The 22148-nt window shown below is 48.7% G+C and overlaps 1 protein-coding gene across 1 annotated transcript in view; it reads right to left on the bottom strand.

Annotated features, from left to right (window-relative positions):
* Positions 1-22148, bottom strand: part of ZC3H7B (zinc finger CCCH-type containing 7B) — a 315279-nt gene that overhangs the window by 160374 nt on the left and 132757 nt on the right. The window contains exon 12 of the mRNA XM_089674226.1: positions 16471-16621. Coding sequence (XP_089530352.1) covers positions 16471-16621 — 151 coding nt within the window. The remainder of the gene's footprint in view (positions 1-16470; positions 16622-22148) is intronic.

The raw sequence follows: 22148 nt of genomic DNA, 5'->3' as shown, positions 1-22148 counted from the left end.
TTTAGAATGAGCTATCTCCCAGAATGAAATTATACCAGCACTGAAGAATATGGCGGGGGGAAAGAGCCCAGGCCCTGATGGTTACACAGCAGATATTATAAAAAGTTTAAAGCGTTGTTGGTCCCTAAACTTTGCAGATATATGAATGCGTTAGGAGAAGGAACGGAAATGAGAGGAGAATCATTACACACACATATAACAATCATTCTCAAAGAAGGGAAAGATAGCTCACAATGTAATAGCTATAGACCCATATCATTATTAAATTCAGATACCAAATTGTTTGCGCAAGTATTGGCTACCAGGTTGAAGGAGTTCATAACGGAATGGGTACATTTAGATCAGGTAGGTTTTGTTCCAGGAAGGGAAGGAAGAGACAACAGCTTGAGGACATTACTTTTTCTACAGAAAGCAAAGAGAGGTAGCCAGTCAACAATAATCTTGTCAAGAGATGCAGAAAAAGCCTTCGATAGGGTAGATTAGGGGTTTATGTTAAATACATTGGAGGCCTGGGAACAGGGGAAAAAATGTTGAAGTGGATAAAGGGTTTTATAATTGTCCTTCAGCAGCAGTGAAGGTTAATGGGACCTTGTCTGGGACTTTTGGAATGCATAAAGGAACTAGACAAGGATGCCCATTATCCCCGTTCTTGTTTGTGCTATCTCTGGAACCTCTTTTGGCGGTGGTAAGAAAGAACATTGATATTACAGGAATTAAGATAATAGAACATAAGGTAGCTGCATATGCAGACGACATGCTGTTTTATATAGTGAACCCTAGAGTGGCGTTGCCTAACCTAATGACACTGTTGAAACAGTACAGAGAACTATCTAATCTAAAAATAAATCTTACAAAATCTGAGACTTTGAACATAAATGTGTCGAAGGTAGAAAGGAAGAACTTACAAGAACAGTTCCCTTTTATATGGAGAGATAGAGATTTAAAGTATTTAGGAATAAAACTAACCCCTGCAGTAAAGGACCTATATCAGGCTAATTATAACCCACTAATAAATGAAATTAAAGAGGAATTGAGAAGGAGGGTGGGTTTCATGGATTGGGCAGATAAATCTGGTTAAGATGGTAATAATCTCAAAAATCCTATATAAGTTTCAGATGTTCCCTATAAAACTACCAGGATCCTTTAAGATAATAAAAAAAATGATATTGAGGTTTATTTGGGCTAATAAGAAACCAAGAATTAAGTATGAAACCTTATGTTATCATAAAGAAAAAGACTAAACTTGCCAAATATGAGGAAATATTATTTGTCGGTGTTATTATCATGGGTGGTGGATTGGACATATAATTCACAAGAAAAAAGTTGGGTTAAAATTGAAGTCATATTAAGTAAAACACAGTTGGTGATGATCATATGGATCCTACAAGAATTTCGGGCATTAGATGAAAATAGTAGTACACTGACACGGGATGTATTGAGAGTTTGGGATGGTTTACACAAGTCTATGTGTTGGACAACGTTTCGGGAAAATGGTTTAAAAATAGAAATGCCCGCTTGGGAGATATATTAGATAAAGGGCAGTTATGTACTTTTCAAGAATTGAAGAATAAAAGGAATTTTTGTTTTAGATAAATTGAGATATTATCAAATGGGACATTTTGTCTCAACACTTCCTCAGCCCCTGAGGATGGCGGGGGACATGCTCCCATATGAAAGATTGCGGTCAGGAAAGGACTCACTGCTGGTGGTGCTGGGGCTCACCTGCTATGTGGACTGCAGTACCGGTGCTTGCCAGCAGGTGCTTTCAGCAGCCAGGATCTCACTCCTGCAATCAAGCCATCACCTGAGGCTGATTGCAGGAGGTGTATTTAAGCAGTAACAGGCCTGCAATCAGTGCCTTGGTGTTTTCCCATGTGCCCTGTTGTTCTGATCCTGTCTTCTGCCTGCTTGACTCTGCTAGAACTCCGCCTGCACCGACCCCGGCTATTCCTGACCATTCTCCTGCCTGCTCCTGTTGTACCTACTCTGCCCGATTGTTCCTGACCCGGCCTGCCTGACCACTCCACCTCTCCAGCCCTGACTACACTTGTACATATTAATATTAGTTTAAGGTTTGCTTTTTGTTTGCACTGCGTTTGTATATTTGTGCAGCTCTTAATAAATTTTATTATTTCATCATTTCTGAAGCCTGCTGTTCCCTGTGTCAGTCCACACATCTCTGGTCATACCTGGATCCTTGACATAACACCAAGGCCAGTCCTGACCAGAAGTGGCTGCACAGGGAAGCCATCTTGGCTTGTTATTTGTGAAGGATGCATCCTAAGGAGGTTGAGTACTTGTCTCTGCTAGTCTTAGAAGACAGAGAATACGGCTATCAGATTCTGAAGGAGTATGCCAGGGATCAGCTGCTAGAGTGCATGTGGGTTGCTCATTCCCTAGTAGATCAGGGCAGGTTGTTTTCTGAGGTGCAGCCATTGATCCAGGTTTGTGCTGAATTGGCTTTGTCCAGTACCCCTGAAAGCAGAGATGACTTTTCGCCGCCATTCAGTACGGACCAAGTAGAATCACTGGTATGTTGGAGGATGATCCGGATTGCTTCTTGGAGCATTATTCAGCATGTTCACAACATATGCTAGTGGATTGTATAAACGCAGTGCAGTCTTTGGTCAGACAGGCTATGTGTAAGCTGAGCTTTGTTCAAATAGTACTACAGACATGGTCAGATTTGCTACACCCAGCCTCAGTCAGCTTGCAACAACCCAGTCCTGCTTCTAATCATTCCTCTGTTCAAAGCTCTCTTCCTCCATTTCCCACAGCACCCCCAGTTACAGCCCAGTATACCCTGCTATCAACCACATGTCAGTACCCTGTTCCCACTCGTTGCACCTACCCTGCCTTTAACTCTATAAAGAAGTCCTCTTTAGAAACTGCTCCCTTCTCTGTTCCATCCTCCAGCTCTTCTCTGTCTTTAGCTGCTCCCTCCTTTTACAGCCCTGCATTTACTTGCAGTGCTTCAGTAACTAAACCCAAGAAGAAGTGAAAATTCTTTCCAACCAGTACCATCCTGCCAGTATCCAAACCGGTCAGCCTGCTGTCTGAGAACCCGCCTTCTGTTATCCCGCCTGATGACCTGACGCCTGCTCTCCAGCCTGATGCCTTGATGCCCGCTGTCCAGCCTGATGTCTTGATGCCCGCTGTCCTACCAGATGCCTTGACGCCAGCTGTCCGGCCAGATGACCCGGTGCCCGCTGTCCTGCCAGATGACCCGGTGCCCGCTGTCCTGCCAGATGACCCGGTGCCCGCTGTCCTGCCAGATGACCCGGTGCCCGCTGTCCTGCCAGATGACCCGGTGCCCGCTGTCCTGCCAGATGACCCGGTGCCCGCTGTCCTGCCAGATGACGTGGTGCCCGCTGTTCAGCCTGATGCCTGGTGACCCAGTGTACGCTACCCAGCCTGATGATCCGGTGCCCGCTACCCGGCCTGATGACCCGGTGCCTGCTTTCCAGCCTGATGCCCCGGTGTCCGTTATCCAGCCTGATGCCCCGGTGTCCGTTATCCAGCCTGATGCCCCGGTGTCCGTTATCCAGCCTGATGCCCCGGTGTCCGTTATCCAGCCTGATGCCCCGGTGTCCGTTATCCAGCCTGATGACCCGGCGCCTGCTGCCCAGCCTGATGACCCGGCGCCTGCTGCCGAGCCTGATGACCCGGCGCCTGCTGCCCAGCCTGATGACCCGGCGCCTGCTGCCCAGCCTGATGACCCGGCGCCTGCTGCCCAGCCTGATGACCCGGCGCCTGCTGCCCAGCCTGACGACCCGGCGCCTGCTGACCAGCCTGACGACCCGGCGCCTGCTGACCAGCCTGACGACCCGGCGCCTGCTGACCAGCCTGACGACCCGGCGCCTGCTGACCAGCCTGGCGACCCGGCGCCTGCTGCCCAGCCTGATGTGCCTCTGCTCGCTGCCCAGCCTGATGTGCCTCTGCTCGCTGCCCAGCCTGATGTGCCTCTGCTCGCTGCCCAGCCTGATGTGCCTCTGCTCGCTGCCCAGCCTGATGTGCCTCTGCTCGCTGCCCAGCCTGATGTGCCTCTGCTCGCTGCCCAGCCTGATGTGCCTCTGCTCGCTGCCCAGCCTGATGTGCCTCTGCTCGCTGCCCAGCCTGATGTGCCTCTGCTCGCTGCCCAGCCTGATGTGCCAGCCACTGATTCCCAGCCTGCTTCTGGAAATCCTGTGTCCAGTAACTTGCCTTTCTGCGGTCTCCTGCAAAAAGATAGATCTACCAGCAGGAAACCCAGCCAGTCGCTTGACTCCAGCAGTGGGAAATCCAGCCAGTTACCTGACCCAGGCGGTGGAACAATTTTGCCATTAAGGACTGTTTAGAGCATCCTGAGGCCGCTCCTTGGGGGGGGGGGGGGGGTACTGTCAGGAAAGGAGAGATTTTATTTGTAATTTGTCCTTACAAATCAATCAGCATAAATTTTTTTATAAAAAATACAAAAGATAAATATGAATAAATAAATATAAACATAAGCATATCCTTCATGCAGGAAACGTAAAAGTCCAGGAACTTCCTGGAAGAAAAAGAAGCCTTTATGGCCTACAACACAAAAGTCCATACCCGGGTAAAAAAAAAGAAAAAAGAAAACCAGGCCTTTATGGCCTGCAACAGATATGTCCATACCTGGAAAAGAAACACGGAAAACAAGGCCTTTATGGCCCAGAGAGCATAATAGAAAAAAATAACTTTTGTTTTTAACAGGCTTTTATGGCCAAGACACAAACTATATACAATTTCCATCCTCCACAGATGGCCTTTATGGCCAAACACTACAAGACTTTACAATAATTAAGCTTGCTGACTTAGAAAAAAACAAACATTACATACATACCCTAAAGAAGATTAAGGAACACAGATTTTCAGCACCTGCAGCCTTCCATCAAAAGAAACATACTTCCAAAATCTAAGGGGGTGATAAGGGGAAAATAGGGACAGATACCACCACCCGAGATCAACAGGCAGCAGCTACAGGCCTGATGTTCCTCCATCCAAGCCTTTCGCCGCCACCTGTCTTTCTCAAGGCCCCGAATCTTCCCAACCTCACCAAGAATGCCACACAGCACCACCTGGACGGGGAGGACTTTCTGCCGGATGGAGAACTGACACCGTGCATTTCACGTGTAGTAACGGACTACTAAACTGACTAAGAACAAAGTGTCTAAATCAAAATCCAGACGACTTTCGAATGCTCCATACACCCACTCTGCATAAGATATGCGGTGCACGAAAGGAACACCCAGAGCCCCACCCACCTCTTTATACAGCTCTACGTTAAAGGGGCACTGAGGCAAGAAGTGGTCCATAGTCTCCACTTCACCCAGACATTCCGACCTCGGACAACCACAGTCATCCGGAGGACGGTACTTTAAGTTACCCCTCACGTAGAGCCTACCATGTAAAGCGAGCCAGACCTGGTCCCTAAATTTCAAGGGGACACGTTCCAGATTTATTAAGCACAAACCCTCCCTCATAATATGGCCTGGGCAATCTTTCAAGGCCAGCGGCGCATGGAAAGCGGTTGCCACAATCCTCTCACCCAGGAGTTTCCTAGGGAGAGATCTGACCTCCGCGTTACATGCCACCGCCAGAGTAACTTCAGGCTCGGGGTCACATAAGCCAGGAGCTTACCGTGCTTGACCCGCAGGCTTTTCACTGGCTCGCCACTCTCCCAACAGCTCAGAAAGGGTCTGAACCAGATCCGGAACTGCCCTGCCCTACCCATGCAGGCGGTCTCTCTGCCAGCATATTACCAAAGTTATGTTTCATGAACATCAGAGAAAAGAAAACTATCGGGCTGACCATACCTAGGCCACCCTCCCACCTGGATGAGTAAGTTACATCCCGCTTGACAAGGTTCAGCCTGTTCCCCCATAACATCTGGAAGAAGCAGCTGTAGATCCTCGTATAGAGTGATTCTGGCAAAAGACAGACAAAGCTGACATACAAAAAGATGGGAACCAGGAAAGTCTTAATCAAGTCGACCCTTTCCCTTAAAGAGAGCCGCCACTCCTTCCAACACCTCACTTTGACCTCGGCATCAGACAGCCTAGCCTCCCAATTTGACTTGCTGTAATCAGGACCAAAATTGATGCCTAGGACTTTTATACTCCGCTGAGGCACTGGGAAGGTGTCTGGGAGTGAGAAGTTCTCACCATCCCTACCCATCCAGAAAATGTCACACTTATCCTGGTTGACCTCGGAGCCTGACGCCTCAGAATATCCATCACCGAGACTACCTCCTGCGCCTCCTCAGTCCCGGAGATGAAGACAGAAACATCATCAGTGTAAGTAACGATCTTCAGAGAGGGACCCCCAGCAGCACCCACCGGGACCCCACCCAACGCCCCACCATCCAACCTCCTGACGAAGGGATCGATGGCGAAGGCATAGAGCAAGGGGGTCAGCGGGCACCCCTGGCGCACACCAGATCCGACCCCAAAAGGCTGCCCAACCCAGCCATTCACCAACATGAAACTTTCAGCCTCTCTATACAGTGTTGTAAGCCAGCCAATAAACATCCCCTCTAGGCCATACCGGTCCGGGAGGTGCCAGAGGTACTCATGATCAACTCGATCGAAGGCCTTTGCCTGGTCCACTGCCAGCAAGTACTTCCCCCAGCTCTCAGCCTTACACCGCTCCAGAGCCTCCCGGACAGCTAACATCGCTGTAAAGATACTCCTGCCCTGGATCGAGCAATGCTGCTGCCATGAAAGCAAACCGTCCGCCACTGATGACAAGTGACAGAACAAGATCTTTGCCAGAACCTATCGACATTGAGAAGGCTAATGGGGCGCCAATTCTCAATAGCTGAAAGATCCTTACCTTTTGATAAAAGAATTACAGCAGATCGCCTCATGGAGGGAGGGAGAGAACCCTCATCCAGACAGCTGTTATAAACCTCCGCAAGATGGGGTGCCAAGCTGGATTTAAAAGTTTTAAAAAACTCAGCTGTCAAACCATCTGGCCCAGGAGTCTTTTTAATGGCCAGACTGTCAATAGCTTTGATCACCTCTTCTGCTGTAATTACCCCTGTCAAACTTGCCAGCGGAACATTACCTTCCAAACCCGGTGTAGATTCCAAAAAACTCAACATCCTTGTCTGGTCAAGGCTCTTCACACTCAGTAAGTCCTCATAAAAGGACCTAGAGACCTCCAGGATCCCTGACCTAGATTTTGCCAGGGACCCCGTACTATCCCTTAAGGCAGAGACCGTTTTAACCGCTGCGCTGTTTGCAGTTCTGAAAAGGGTCGGGCGAGTGATATTTCCCATAATCCCTCTCCAGAATTCCTTTCCCTCGCCGTTCATATTGGAACTTCCTGAGGAGAAGCTTAGCCTCCGAGTTTGCCCCAGAATCTCCACCGCTAGAGACAAGGCAGTCGAGCTTCCTCCGCAAACGTTGGTAGGCGTTATATCTATCAAGCAGTTTTCTTTTCCCTATGGCCTTGAAAAACCTGCCAATCCGCAACTTGACAAGCTCCCACCACTCTGACTTATTATTGCAAAAATTCAGCAACGTCACCTGAGCCTGAAAACTCCTCGAAAGATCGTCTCACCTCCTCGTCTTCCAGTAGAGACAAATTCATTCTCCAGATGCCCTTCCCTCTCAGTGGCGCGTCTGAAACAAAGTCACAGTAAGCATAAGGTGATCAGAGAACTCCACCGCTCGACACTCAGGTGTCGAGAAGGCAGAGTTCTCCTTTAAAAAAAACCTGTCTATCCTACTCTAACTGCTACCTCTCCTAAACATGAAACCAGTGCTGTCTGGGTTGCTCTTAACCAAGGCATCCACCAGACCTGCTTCCCTGACTATTGTTTTCAAAAAGACGCTATCATATCCCAGCCTGTCATTGGAGCCCCTCCTGTCCTTGGGCCTAGTTATGGTATTGAAGTCACCTCCACAGACCACCAGCCGGGATGTAAATAAGAAAGGCTTGATCCTTGTGAAGAGACATTTCCTGTCCCATTTGGACTGCCGTCCATAGATATTAATTAGGCGCAGTTCCAGACCCCTCACAAGGACATCCAAGATCAGACATCTTCCAATCTCCACCTCAATTACCCGCCGGCACGTTACCATACTGGTAAAAAGCACCGCAACTCCGCTGTAAGGCTCGGCCGCAAGAGACCAGAAAGATGGACCACGCCTCCACTCCCTTTTGGCCAGATGAATGTCAGCCAAGCTGCACAACTGGGTCTCCTGCAAAAATAAAGCATCAGCATCAATACTGATGAGCAAAAATAAGGCTGTTTCTCTAGCACTTACAGATTTTAGGCTGGCAACATTAATGGTTGCCACCTTTAACGGAGCGGGAACTGCCATTAAGGTAATTGAGAATGGCCCGTCTTAACCTTCCTTTTGGTTTTCTTGGAAAGGTCCCTTGACCTCTTCAGAGACCCCCCCTCGTCCTCATCCTCCATCGGGGAAGTAAAATCACCTGACTCCTCCCCCTCCCCAGACAGAGTCCCAAACTTGTTCCCCAGAACCAGATCCCCTCCCTCTAATGAGAAGACCGACCTGCTGGGGAAAGGACAGGCTTATTGCCCTTCTTAACTGTAGACCACCCTTTCTCCACCTGGACCCCCACCTGACCTCCCTGAACAGGAGCCTGGGATCCCTGGGATACCTTATCCCGACGCAGCGGGAGGAGAACTGGGGGAACGGACACAAAAGGCCCAGCTGTAACCTCCACCACCCCAGCCCCTTTGGCTGCCTCCACCAATTTCTTTCCCTTCTTTTGAAGGGGGATGGACACCCCGGATGATACTACTGGAATCCTAACTGGGTTTGTAGACTCAACCAGGGCAACCTCAGGGACCACAGAAACCTCCTCCACCTCCCCAGGGCCTGCCCCAGAAGGCAGGGTGGCCTTCGCTACCTCCTCCGCCGCATCCTCGGTATCCAGCCTGTCTAATTCAGCTAACTCCCCATCTTAGATGTTACGGAGGGCTTCAGGACATGAATTATAGGAATGCCCCACAGAACCACACAAGTTGCACCTTATTACGCTGCAACCCTTGGCCAAGTGCCCAATCTCCTGGCACAAAGAGCAGCGCATCACTGGACAGGTGGCGGCAAAATGCCCCTTGGCACCACACCGGTGACATACCCGCGGTTGGCCGAGATAAAAAATAACTAACCTATCCCTGCCAAGGAAAGTAGAGGAAAGAATATGCTGGATTACATTCCCCTCCACCTTCAAGCGGACAGTGGTTGTCCACCCGCCTGTCCAGATCCCCCTTTCATCTGTAATTTTACTCAGGGGTGCCATAACATCCCCATATCTCCCCAGCCACACCACAATATCTGCAGGGGGGATGGACTCATTTTTCACCAGAACCGTGATTTTCTTGGCCACGTTCTGGCGAGATATCAATTTTGGAGACAGACCAACCCACCTCGGGCTACGGGCATAGATGGAATCATATCTTTGCCAAAAAAGATCTAGCAAGTCTGGCCGCATAAAAGGCACGTCATATTCACCCGTACCTACTGGGGCAATGAAAGCAAATAGATCCGTCGCTTTATAACCCATCTCAAGAATACAATCGATTACTTCCCTCTGACCTAAAGGGGGGCCCTCCCCTGTCCATTTTAACTGGACGACATTTCTGCGGGCAGCAGATGTCGGCAGGTTGCCTGCCCTAGCTTGCAGTGGCCTGGCCGGCCCCTGCCCACCCCTAACCACCGCCGAGTAGCTTAAAGCGGGTGTAACTGCAGGCGCACTCCCAGAGGGAGCAGGGTCTGAGGGGACCACAGCCAGGGCAACAGAAGGAGCCTGAACCTGAGGACCAGGGACCATCGGGTCAGACCCCTGAACCTGGGGACCCGGACTACCAGAAGGGGGACTGGACAAAGCAGAGCCCTGGAGTACCCGCACCTGCACCTCAGAAACAATTACAGGGGAACTAAGCAGTGCCTGGCCCCGCGGGGACTTGGGTTTGGGAACTCAGCCCACCAGATGGGGACCCCAATGGGACAGACACAACCCCAACACCTTCCACAGCCTTCAAGGGGGTGGAGCCAACGGGAACCTGCACCGGGGGGGGACAGGGGAACCCAGACCACCCGATCCCTTCACTGCAGGAGGTGCCTGCACTATAGGTATAGCCTCAGACATATTACCAGCAGGGAAGTCCATTGGCACGTCACCGCCAGACTTTGCAGAGTTCTGCAGCACACCTTCGGCCATCAGCACACCATCCTTTACTAACATGGAGCTCCCCAGGGAGCTGGGAATCCTCTTCAGTTGGACGAAAACCGCCCGGTCCTTCTTCACCGGCTTAGCCGGCTTACGCGGCATATTTTCTTCGTCACTTCTGGAATCCTCGGAAGTGAACCAGAAGTGGTCACTTCTCAACGCCGGCTCCATTTCCTGGACGAAACTGAGCTTTCCCACGATCTCCGCCTCCTCCACTTGCGTTCCCCAATCCGTGCTCTGCTGCCCGAGGGGGAGGGAGCCCGACTCACACATGGCCTCGCCGTCCTCCATATTGGCCGGCGCCATTTCCGAAATCGATGCTGCAGACCCTGCACTGGCTCACCTCCCATCACCGATGCATCTGACAGCTCCTCCATGGAGGAAACCTCGTCCACAGGGCCTCCTGCCGCCGCCACACACTTGCTCCTAGCCGATATGAAGCGGCTATTGTTTGCATACTTCTACCTCAAGACTCCGCTCTTTTTCTTGAGGGCAACCACATACTTACCTTGGAGGGAGACCCTCTGCTCTAAGGCCTCCAGACCAGGCTTCATCGCCTGTCTCTTGGTGCTCCACACACGGTCATAACTGGAACGTAGCTTTTTAAGCACAAACTTAATTTGACCAATTTGGCCTCCTCCACCATCTTAATCTGAGCGACCACACGGTCTCTGTACTCCGCATGACCTTCCCCCTTCTTTGGGGATGTTCCCAGGTCCTCAATGGTGGAGAGATTGGGACCAGTACTAGGCCCCTCAGGGGGCCTTCCTCCTGCAGGGCCAGGCCCTGGAGCAGACATCCTCCCTGGGCTGGCTGGGACAATCAAGCCCCTGGCTTTTCAGGCCTTCCTGGAACTCAGCAGAGCTCTCCAACTTGCAACCACACCCGTCAGGAAAGGACTCACCGCTGGTGGTGCTGGGGCTCACCTGCTGTGTGGGCTGCAGTACCGGTCTTTGCCAGCGGGTGCTTTCAGCAGCCGGGATCTCACTCCTGCAATCAAGCCATCACCTGAGGCTGATTGCAGGAAGTGTATTTAAGCAGTAACAGGCCTGCAATCAGTGCCTTGGTGTTTTCCCATGTGCCCTGTTCCTGTTTCCTGTATCCTGTCTTCTGCATTCTTGACTCTGACTCTGCTAGAACTCCGCCTGCACCGACCCTGGCTATTCCTGACCATTCTCCTTCCTGCTCCTGTTGTACCTTATCTGCCCGATTGTTCCTTACCCGGCCTGCCTGACCACTCCACCTTTCCAGCCCTGACTACACTTGTACATATTAATATTAGTTTAAGGTTTGCTTTTTGTTTGCACTGCGTTTGTATATTTGTGCAGCTCTTAATAAATTTTATTATTATTTCATCATTTCTGAAGCCTGCTGTTCCTGTGTTAGTCCACACATCTCTGGTCATACCTGGATCCTTGACAATTGCTGAGCTCCAAGACAGATTGTGGACATATAATATCTAGGATTTATAAGATCCTGGTTGAATTGGATGGATCTGGATCACCGTCGTTCTTGGAGGGTTGGGAAAGAAAATTGGGTATAAAAATTAATGATCACCAGAAGAGGAAAATGTTTAAGTTAATGCACGGAGTGACGAACACGAATATAGTTGAGATGAATTATAAATTTTTGTCTAGATGATATTCCACACCGAGTGCGGCACATAAACAGAGAGAAGAAGTATTACCTTTATGTTGGAGAGGGTGTGGGGCAATAGGGACAATGGCTCATATATGGTGGAAATGCCCAAAAATTCAGTTATTTTGGGAGAAGATAATACATCATATACAGGAGATCTGGAGGGCATCTATCCAGAAGGATCCATGGGTGTCTCTTCTATAGAACAGAGTTGTCGGTAAAACCATATAAAAACAGCTTATTATACCATCTGATTGGTGCGGCAAAGGGTTTACTTTCCTAGGTTTTGGAAGGCTCAGGGTCCACCAACAATGAGGGATTGGACAGAGTTGAATATGTTAGCAGGATGGTGGAACTTGTTATATGGAGAAAGATGAAATGGAAAAGTTTAGAAAGATTTGGGGTAGATGCAGGGGCGGACTGACAACTCATGGGGCCCCTGTGTCCTTGTTCAAACTTAAAAAAGCCTATGAAAAAGGTACCAGGGGCATCTCATGGGGCCCCCTACTGACCCTGGGCACTCGGGCAGTGCCCGAGTTTCCAAATGGTCAGTCCGCCCCTGGGTAGATGCTATGAGTTTAAAACTTTAAAAACAGAAAAATACTTAAAAATGAAAGGTCCTCCGATAGTACCAGAGAATTTAAATGGTTAACTAGTAGCCGACCGCAGATAGCCGAATGACGGCTGCACTGCGGCCGGCCAGTTCTGAGTGGACGTCATATGACGTCCCCCCAGAACGCGCTCTCCTGCGCGCCCCAGGGGGCGCGTACCCGGCGATCTCCGTGATCGCTGTGTCCTACGGACACAGCTGATCACGTGATGTGGTAAAAGGCCAATCACAGCGGCCTTTTACCACCTGATCAGCGGTGTCCAATGACACGCTGATCAGAGGGAAATGCAAGTGCCGGTTCTCGGCTGCACTTTCCTCACGCTGTCAGATCGTGAGGAAAGTACTGCCGAGAACCGGCAGTTGTCAGAGCGGGGATCGGCACCGATCATCAGGGCACTGATGATCAGTGCCCTGATGATCGGTGCCCAGCAGTGCCACCCGCAAGTTCCGCCCACCTGTGCCCTGCAGTGCACCCACTAGCTCCGCCTACCTGTGCCCAGCAGTGCACCCACCTGTGCCCAGCAGTGCACCCACCTGTGCCACTCTGCAATTTCACACACCTGTGCCCAGAAGTGCCACCTACCTGTGCCCAGCAGTGCCACCCACCTGTGCCCACCCACCTGTGCCCACCCACCTGTGCTGCCCACCAGTGCAGCCCAGCAGTGCTGCCAGTCAGTGCCACCAGTCAGTGCCCAGCAGTTGTGCCAGTCAGTGCCGCCAGTCAGTGCCCAGCAGTGATGCCAGTCAGTGCCGTCTATCAGTACCCATCACCAGTGTCACCTATCAGTGCCGCCTATCAGTGCTGCATATTAGTGCCGCCTATCTGTGACACCTCATTAGTGCTGTCTATCAGTGCCGCCTATCCGTGCCACCTCATTAGTACTGCCTATCAGTGCCCTTTAGTGCTGCCTATCAGTGCCCATCAGTGCCGCCTATCAGTGCTGCCTCATCAACGCACATCAGCGAAGGAGAAAAATTACCTGTTTGAAAAATTTTATAATAGAAACAAAGAAACTTTTTTTTTCAAATTTTTGGCAATTTTTTATTTATAGCGCAAAAAGTAAAGCGCCCAGTGGCGATTAAATACCACCAAAAGAAAGCTCTATTTGTGAGAAAAAAGTGATCAAAATTTCATATGGGTACAATGTTGCATGACCGCGTAATTGTCAATCAAAGTGCGGCAGCGCTGAAAGCTGAAAATTGGCCTGGTAAATAAGGGGGTATAAGTGCCTGGTAGACAAGTGGTTAAAGAGATCTATATACATGACTAGATTAATAGGATGGGAAAGAGAATAAGATGAGATTGGACAGGGGTGTTTTGGGGGTGGTGATATAATAATAAAAAAGATGTAATAATCAAAAAAAGAACAGGTCTCGCCATGGTTGACCATATCCAGAGGTTGTCTTTGGGAAATAGACGTATGTGTGCTGCCAGCATTGCTGCAGAGGTTGAAGGGGTGGGGGGGGGGGTCAGCCTGTCAGTGCTCAGACCATACGCCGCACACTGCATTAAATTGGTCTGCATGGCTGTCACCCCAGAAGGAAGCCTCTTCTAAAGATGATGCACAAGAAAGTCCGCAAATAGTTTGCTGAAGACAAGCAGACTAAAGGATGTGGATTACTGGAACTTTGTCCCGTGTTCTGCTGAGACCAAGATACACTTATTTGGTTCAGATGGTGTCAAGCATGTGTGGCGGCAACCAGGTGAGTTGAAAAACAAGTGGGTCTTGCCTACAGTCAAGCATGGTGGCGGGAGGCATGGTCTGGGGCTGCATGAGTGCTTCCGGCACTGGTGAGCTACAGTTCCTTGAGGGAACCACAAATGCCAACATGTGCTGTGATATACTGAAGCAGAGCATGATCCCATCCCTTTAGAGACTGGGCCGCAGGGCAGTATTCCAACATGATAACAACCCAAAACACACCTCGAAGACAACCACTGCCTTGCTAAAGAAGCTGAGGGTAAAGGTGATGGACTGGCCAAGCATGTCTCCAGACCTAAACCCTATTGAGCATCTGTGGGGCATCCTCAAATGGAAGGTGGAGCAGCGCAAGGTCTCCAACATCCACCAGCTCAGTGATGTTGTCATGGAGGAGTGGAAGAGGACTCTAGTGGCAACCTGTGAAGCTCTCGTGAACTCCATGCCCAAGAGGGTTAAGGCAGGGCTGGAAAATAATGGTGGCCACACAAAATATTGACACTTTGGGCCCAATTTGGACATTATTACTTAGGGGTGTACTCATTTTTGTTGCCAGCGGTTTAGACATTAATGGCTGTGTGTTGAGTTATTCTGAGGGGACAGCAAATTTACACTGTTATACACGCTGTACACTCACTATACATTGTAGCAAAGTGTCACTTGTTCAGTGTTGTCACATGAAAAGATATAATAAAATATTTACAAAAATGTGAGGGGTGTACTCGCTTCTGTGAGATACTGTAGAACGCTTTTGTAATTTACACAGCAACTGGACGAAGTGGATCCTTCCTAAAATTCTAGGAAGAGATCACAGCCCTGATAGACTCCAGATTTCTCAAAAAAGAATATATGACAATGCCCATTGAAGTTATAGCGGATATTTGCATACCTTGTGATAGCATTAAAAGTGATTAAAAAAAAAAGAAATGAAAAGGGCAGTGTAAAAATAATTTAAAATATCAAATTAACTTAAAAAAACCCAAAAAACACCCTCACCCCCCTGCGGGAACGAGTGTCGACCCTGTGCCAGTATGGAAACAGCAGTTGCACTATGCGCATGAGTTATCGCCGCGTCAGATCAAGGGCAGTCATTCCAGTACTAGACCTCCTCTGCAAATCTAAAATGGTATCTTGTAAAAGGCTTTTAAAGCGTTGCGTATGGATATTAAAAAGGTATGCAGTTTGTCACCATTGCACGGGGTATGCGCAGTTTTAAAGCATGTCATGTTTGGTATCTATTTACTCTGCATATCATATTTCATATTGTACCAAATAATTGCCCAATATATTGTGTTTTTGCGCATTAAAAGTAAAGAAAAGTGTATTTTTTTTTAATTTGTGTTTGAAAAATCGCTGCGCGAGTACTATACTAAAAATATATGTGAGCCCCCAGCTTACCATGAAAACTATGCAGTACTTATAGTAATTAGACTATGATAGTCTTTTTTTTTGTTGATGGACATACATCTATGTTTAGGTGGATATTTGACCTTCTTTGTATCCTCTGCAATTGCACAGACGCCTGGGCCATAGTGTCAACCTAGATGCATCAGTGTGTTTTTGAATTGTTTTGGAAGCATGGTTTTGATGGTAAGCTGGGGGCTCACATATATTTTTCTGGACAGTAAAAAAAAAAAAAAAGCATTGCTTAAATGCATACATTCAAGCGCACATTGATCTCTATGTTGGGATCAATGGGTCCCATAAGAGGCTGATTATTGTGGTTGTGGAATCATTGGGACCACACTTGTATGTTGAGAAGTTTTGTCACAGGAAATATTCAGAAGTATATGGACTTAGCACTTTTATAATTGAGCACTGTCTTGGAGTTTAATACATAAATATTTTTATATTGGAGTAATTGATGCACTTTATATTGAATATGTTTGTTTGCACGTGTAAAAGGAGTAACTTTTTCATGATTTATGCGAAGTAATTTTTACACTTGATGAACAAATAGTGTAGCGCACCTACACACAGAAGGTAAATCACATACATAAAATATATTGAATGCATATACAATCTCAAGGAAAGTTTGTTGTTGAAATGAATGGTCTAGTTACAGGGTCTCTATATAAGCCTTGATATAAACTTTAAACTGTCACTTTGCATAAGAAAGCCTGAAAAAGTAGAAATTATCATTGCAAATATAAATCAGCACCCTCACCCGCCCATATTTTTAGAAAAGAATGAAGATCATGGTTGCTGTGTGCAAAAATTTTGTTCTTCCAGACAACTTGATGCATCTTGCTGTTTATTATAACATAGGTAAATGTAGGTAACACTCATGAAAAACTGAAGTTTTACCTATTTTCACATAACACTGTTGACAGCCTTGCTTAAATTCATAAGTCAGCATCAGTGGGCTAACAGTCAAGGCCAGGGAAGGAACAGCAGGATGGCTCAGTGCAGGATCAATCTTGGGTATAAAACCAAGGTTTACAGTGTTTCCTCCATTCTGTTAAAGAAAAGAAAAAAAAAAACAAAAAACACAGAAGTCATGGCGAAAAAAACATGTTTTCTGTTTACACATACCTAAGCAAAGTTGAAAATCATCTATAAAAAAAAATATTAATGGAATCAATTCAAGTTGTGAGCCTCTCTCTCTGAAGGACTTGTGAACCATTTAAGTCACTGCACTTTAGTTTTAAAGAGAACATGTAAGGTTATAAATTTGGGGGCTGCCAGATTTGACTTGGTTAAAGCTGAACTTCAGACAATTTCTAAATACACAAATACGTGAGATGGAATGCATACCATCGAACGTTACGTTCATACGCATGAGCCATATGACATTAAACCATTTTTTTTTTTTTAAAGCCTACCCCGACATGCATGCACAGTATAAGAATACTGTGAGAGCTCACATCTTAGGAACAGGCTCTTCCTGAAGGCATTAGTGACGTTGCCTTCCCAGGGGTCATCTGTGGGACCGGGCTACATTCAGTGGAACCAGGAAGTGGATGCAAAAAAGTTAAGTAATCCAAAAGCATTTTTTGCTTCTTTTTTTTTTTAATGTTAGATGATTTCACATCAGTATGCTGATGGGAAAATTAGAAAATGGGGATAATGTCCACTTTAAGCATTTCAGCAATGGCAGCTTTGATGTTTCCAAACTCGTAGGCTTCCATAAAGTCAATGCAAACCGAAAAACCTAGATTATTTTTGTACTCACCATAAAATTCCTTTTTCTGAGTTTATTGACAGACACAGCGGCTTCCTCTTTAACATTAACAAAGCAGCGTTTTATAGCCCCACCTACAAAAGTAGGACACTAGGAGGAAAAAAAGGCTTGGCACCCTCCTATGGACAGTCCTCTATGGGTATAAATCCACTTCTCTGCTATAAGTTTCCAGTCCATCTAAAGCAAAGGAGAGATTTTCCTAGAGGGGTGGGTGCAGTGTGCGTCAAATAACTTTTACGGTGAGTACAAAAAAATCTATGTTTTCTCTTACGTTCATTGACGGACACAGCAGCTTCCTCTTTAAGATTAACAAAGCAGGGATGTCCCCATGCAGTGCCAGAATGAAGGATGGGAACCATACAATGTAGAAAGAAAAAAGCAACCCCAGGGCAACAAACTTACACTCCAAAAGACCCCAAAAGTGGAGGCCCAGGAGCCCTAAACAACCACTTGCAACACTTTGCAGCCAAAACTAGCATCAGAGGATGCCAACTTTATAGAACTGCAAGAACGCGTGCACAGACAACCGGGTTGCTGCCTTGCAAACTTAAGAAACAGATGCCTGAACACCCAGAAGGCGCTAACTGCCCTAGTGGAGTACACTGTAACTGGGAAGGGTAGTTCCTGCCCTTTAACAGCATACGTCTGAATAATCGTATGCTGAATCCAATGAGAAATAGTGGCAGAAGATGCCACCAGGCCCGTCCATGAGGACGAAAGAAAGTCGGACCTCCAAAAGGCAGCAGTTACAGAAAGTATATGTGAATCGCATGGACCACATCCAGGCAATGCAGGGCCACCTCTTTAGGGTGCGTCGGGCGAGGACACAGTGAGGGAAGAAGATCCTCATTTAAATGAATATCCGACACCACCTTTGGTAGAAAGGAAGGGGAAGGCCAAAGCACCACCTTGTTCTTGTGTAAAACCATATAGGCGGCTCAAAGGACAAAGCTGCCAACTCCATTACCCTCCAAGCAGAAGTGATAACGACAAGGAAGGCAACTTTTTGTAAGTATAAGCAAGGGGATTCTCTGAAAGGCCTCAAATGGAGGCCTTTGAAGAGTGGACAGCAGCAAGTTCAAAACCCACAGTGACAAAGGGGAACGCACAGATGGGACCACGTGACTACCCCCATGAATGAAAGTACTGACCAAAGAATGCGTAGCTAAGAGCTGCTGAAAGAAAACAAAAAGAGCAGAGACTTTGCAGTTGATCGTACTCAATGCAAGCCTCTGATCCACACTCTGTTGGAGGAAGGCCAACACCCGAGCCACAAATGAAGGAACATGGATGGAACCCCAAGGCTTTAACACCAACCAATATAGGCTCTCCAGGTGCAATGATAAATCTTCTGGGAGGTAGACTTATGGGCCTTCAACATATTTGGAACTACTATATCAGACAACCCCCTGTCCTTCAGAACCTGGCTCTTAATAGCTACGCCGTCAAAGCCAGTGATGGTAAAGCAGGGTGGAAGACCAGTCCTCGAGACAGAAGGTCTTTCTGAAGAGGCAGCCAGAAGGGAGTATCCGCCACCAATCGCGACCCTGAGCAGAGTCCGCTCCCCAGCCCATCTCGCTGGCATCTGTCGTGACCACAGTCCAGTGAACAGTGAGGAAGAACTTTCCATTTCATAGAGCCGAGGACCTCATCCACCAAAGAAGGAGGCCCTCATCGACCGTTCCAGGTGAATCCAAAAGGTCCAGGAAGACAGAAGCCCTGCCCCATTTCAAAAGGATTTTCCTTTGGAGTGTTCCCGTATGAAACTGGGCATACGGAACGCTTCGAAGGTAGCCACCATGAAGCCTAACACCAGCATGCAAATACGCAGAGAGGGCCGCCTGCAAGCCAGGAGTTGCTGAACCGCTGACTGGAGGAACACCTTGGCCTGCTCCGAATCGAGATTCAGCCCCAGATACTCCAAACATCTGGACAGAGTTAACACCAACTTCCTGAGGTTCAGGATCCACCCGAAGTCCCGTAGAGAACGCATGGTGATCTCCACACTAATAGAGAGGTGGAGAAAATTGTCCAGGTAGCCGATTACTGTAATCCCCCGTTGTTGCAATAAGGCCAGGACCGTGGCTAGGACTTTGGTAAACACAGCAAGAAACCATTCAGGTCCGTGAGGTCCAGGATTGGGCGAACCCCGTCCGCCTTGAGAACAGTGCACAGGTTGGAGTAAAAGCCGTAAAAACGCTACGAATCGGGTACTGGGATGACCGCTCCATGGAGCAGCAGTTCTTGCACTGCCCCATACAGGGCTTTCAGGCGACTTGGCGAAAGCTGCAGATTGGAGGGGGAAAAATCTGTCCAACAGTAGGGAATGAAACTATCTTGTATCCTGATATAATGATCTTGTGAACCTACTTGTCGTGAATGAGGGAGATCCACGGGCCTGGAAACCTGCAAAGATGCCTTCCAAGCTTGGAAGTGGGTGGGGGCAAATCTTCATACTGAGGAACACTTATCCACAGGCTTGCAGAGCTTCTTGGACCAAGGACAATTGGTGCTACCTGCTTGGTTGTGGAGCTGGAGGGCCGAAAAATGCGGTTATGTGCCGTAAACGCTGTCCTAGACGTCCGACGAGGTTCTTTCCCCTTCTTGGACTGAGGAAGGAAGGTACTCTTGCCCTGAGGAAGGAAGGTACTCTTGCCCCCAGTAAAGTTCTTGATGATGTCATCCAAGCCAGAGCCTTACTAGAGGTCTGGTCCACCGACCAACAATTGAGCCAAAAGGACCCGTCGGAGCACAACGGCCGAGATGAACAGTTTGGAAAAAAGTGGAGTTGCATCAATGGCGGTGTCACAAATGTACTTTAAGCCCTGGACCATCTGGTCCGCCAGCTCCACATACGCTGGGGCAACTGACTAGAATTTAAGCCTTGTCATAGAGACTTGGCCCATTCCATCAGGGTCTGGGAGACCAAGGCCAGAGCCAACACCGGCCTAAGTGCCGATCCAGCGACAATGTACACTGCACGGGCTTCCGCCTTCGCCATGTGGTCCGCAGGCTCTTTAAATGAAGGGGATTCCTCCACAGGAATCAACATGGCCTTGTTAAGCCTGGAGATGGGAGGATCAACCACCGGCGGAGATGCCCACTTCTTCAGGAGGGCCTCCTCAAAAGGGATAACGCACTGCAAAGCCTTTGGGGAGCACAAACGGACGCTTCAGCCTACTACAATCCTTATAAACAAATCTGTGAAAATATTTACAGATTTGAACCGGCTTCAAATAGCAGTTTGAACCGGCATATGCGTACCAAAAGGAACAGGCACCACATCAGACGCCCATGCAGGGTCCTCAATTTTTAGTGTTTCAAACACCAAATCAATAAGTGCTGCTATCAATTCCTCATCAGAGGAATCAGGGGATGCGTCCTAGGGTTCCGCGGTAAATGAGGAACCCACGGCGGCGGGATCTAGTTCGGTCTCAGAATCGTCTCGTGATGGCAGGGGGCGCTTCTTGCTCACCTTGAGGCCAACTGCCGCTTCCACATGGAACATGAATGTCTCTAGGATGGCTGACAATCAGTCTAGGGGATCAAGGGACCTGGGACCTCCAGAGGGAGCCTCGAAGGTGCAGTATGCTCCTGGTTTCCATAGGACCAGTCCCCCCACCTAGACACCGTCGAAAGAAGGGGACCCAGACGCTTCCAGCACAGAAGACTACCCCAGTAGGGAGAGCGAGAGACCCCCAGGGAGGACTCAATACCACTGCCAGGAGCTGCCAAGGTGCCCACGTGTCCCGTCGTCTGTCCCACACAGCGTGTGTTAAGCCCTGCTCCTATAAGCCCGAGGTGCCTGAGGGAATCCCTGCTGCGGACTATGGGAAAATGGATACCAAGGACCTCCCCAGCCAGCCCCCATCGCCAGATAGTCACTCAGCCACCTGCCAAAAATCTCCAGAAAAATGGCCAACATGCCTGGCACTAGAGGCCGGAGGCCAAAAACCTCCAAGAAAATTGTCACCATGGCTACAATAACATGGCCGCCGACCATCCCAGCAGTATGCATCTTGCACTCCGAAAGGTAGGCTTGCAACTCCCTGTCCTTCCCATCCATAGCGGGCACCTCCCCCCACAGCAGGACAAGGCCCCCTGCAGCCTCATAAGAGTCCCAGACTGCAAGAAGAAAGAGAGCGCCCGCACTACCGGGGTCCAGCCAAGATTGAGGTACCCGGCCTAAGCCTATGCCTTTTCCAGGACGTTGCAGCATGAAGGGGGGGGGGGGAGGGATGTGTTGGGTGAGAGGGGATGCCGTAGGACTGACCACCCCAGGGAGAACTGCGCCCCGTACTGTATCCTGGACAGAAGGGGGGGCACTACTTATAAGTCCGGCGGAGCGTGAAGGTGAAGCTCCTGTGGCAAACCCACCTCTCCACCAAAGTGGGGGCGCTGTCGACCAGGGGTACACTGTGACACAGACTACAGGCGCCCGGTCATTTGCGTCCCTGTGAGGCATTTAATTCGCTGGCCATCCCAGTCTGTGGGGCATAGTCGTGGCCGACCGAGTGTGGAGCTGGCGGTCTGTGAGCATTCGCTGGTCAGACTGGGGTGACCACTGAATCTAGATTTTCCAGCCTGTTGCCCAGCCCAACTGTTGATAGAAGATTTCTGCAGGAACACAAAAGTCCAGGATAAAAAAAAAAAAAAAAAAAAAAAAGAGTGGGACCACAAGTTCCAGAAGAACTTCACGTCCATACTCCTGAGACACTAGGCAGAAAAGACTGGCTAGTGTCCTACTCCTGTAAGTGGGGCTATAAAACCCTGCTTCATTAATGTTAAAGAGGAAGCCGCT

The sequence above is a fragment of the Staurois parvus genome, unplaced genomic scaffold (genome assembly GCF_062004578.1).
Source record: "Staurois parvus isolate SC_StPar_1 unplaced genomic scaffold, SC_StPar_1.0 ptg000149l, whole genome shotgun sequence".
Taxonomy (NCBI): domain Eukaryota; kingdom Metazoa; phylum Chordata; class Amphibia; order Anura; family Ranidae; genus Staurois; species Staurois parvus.
This window is presented reverse-complemented; position numbering and strand designations above follow the sequence as displayed.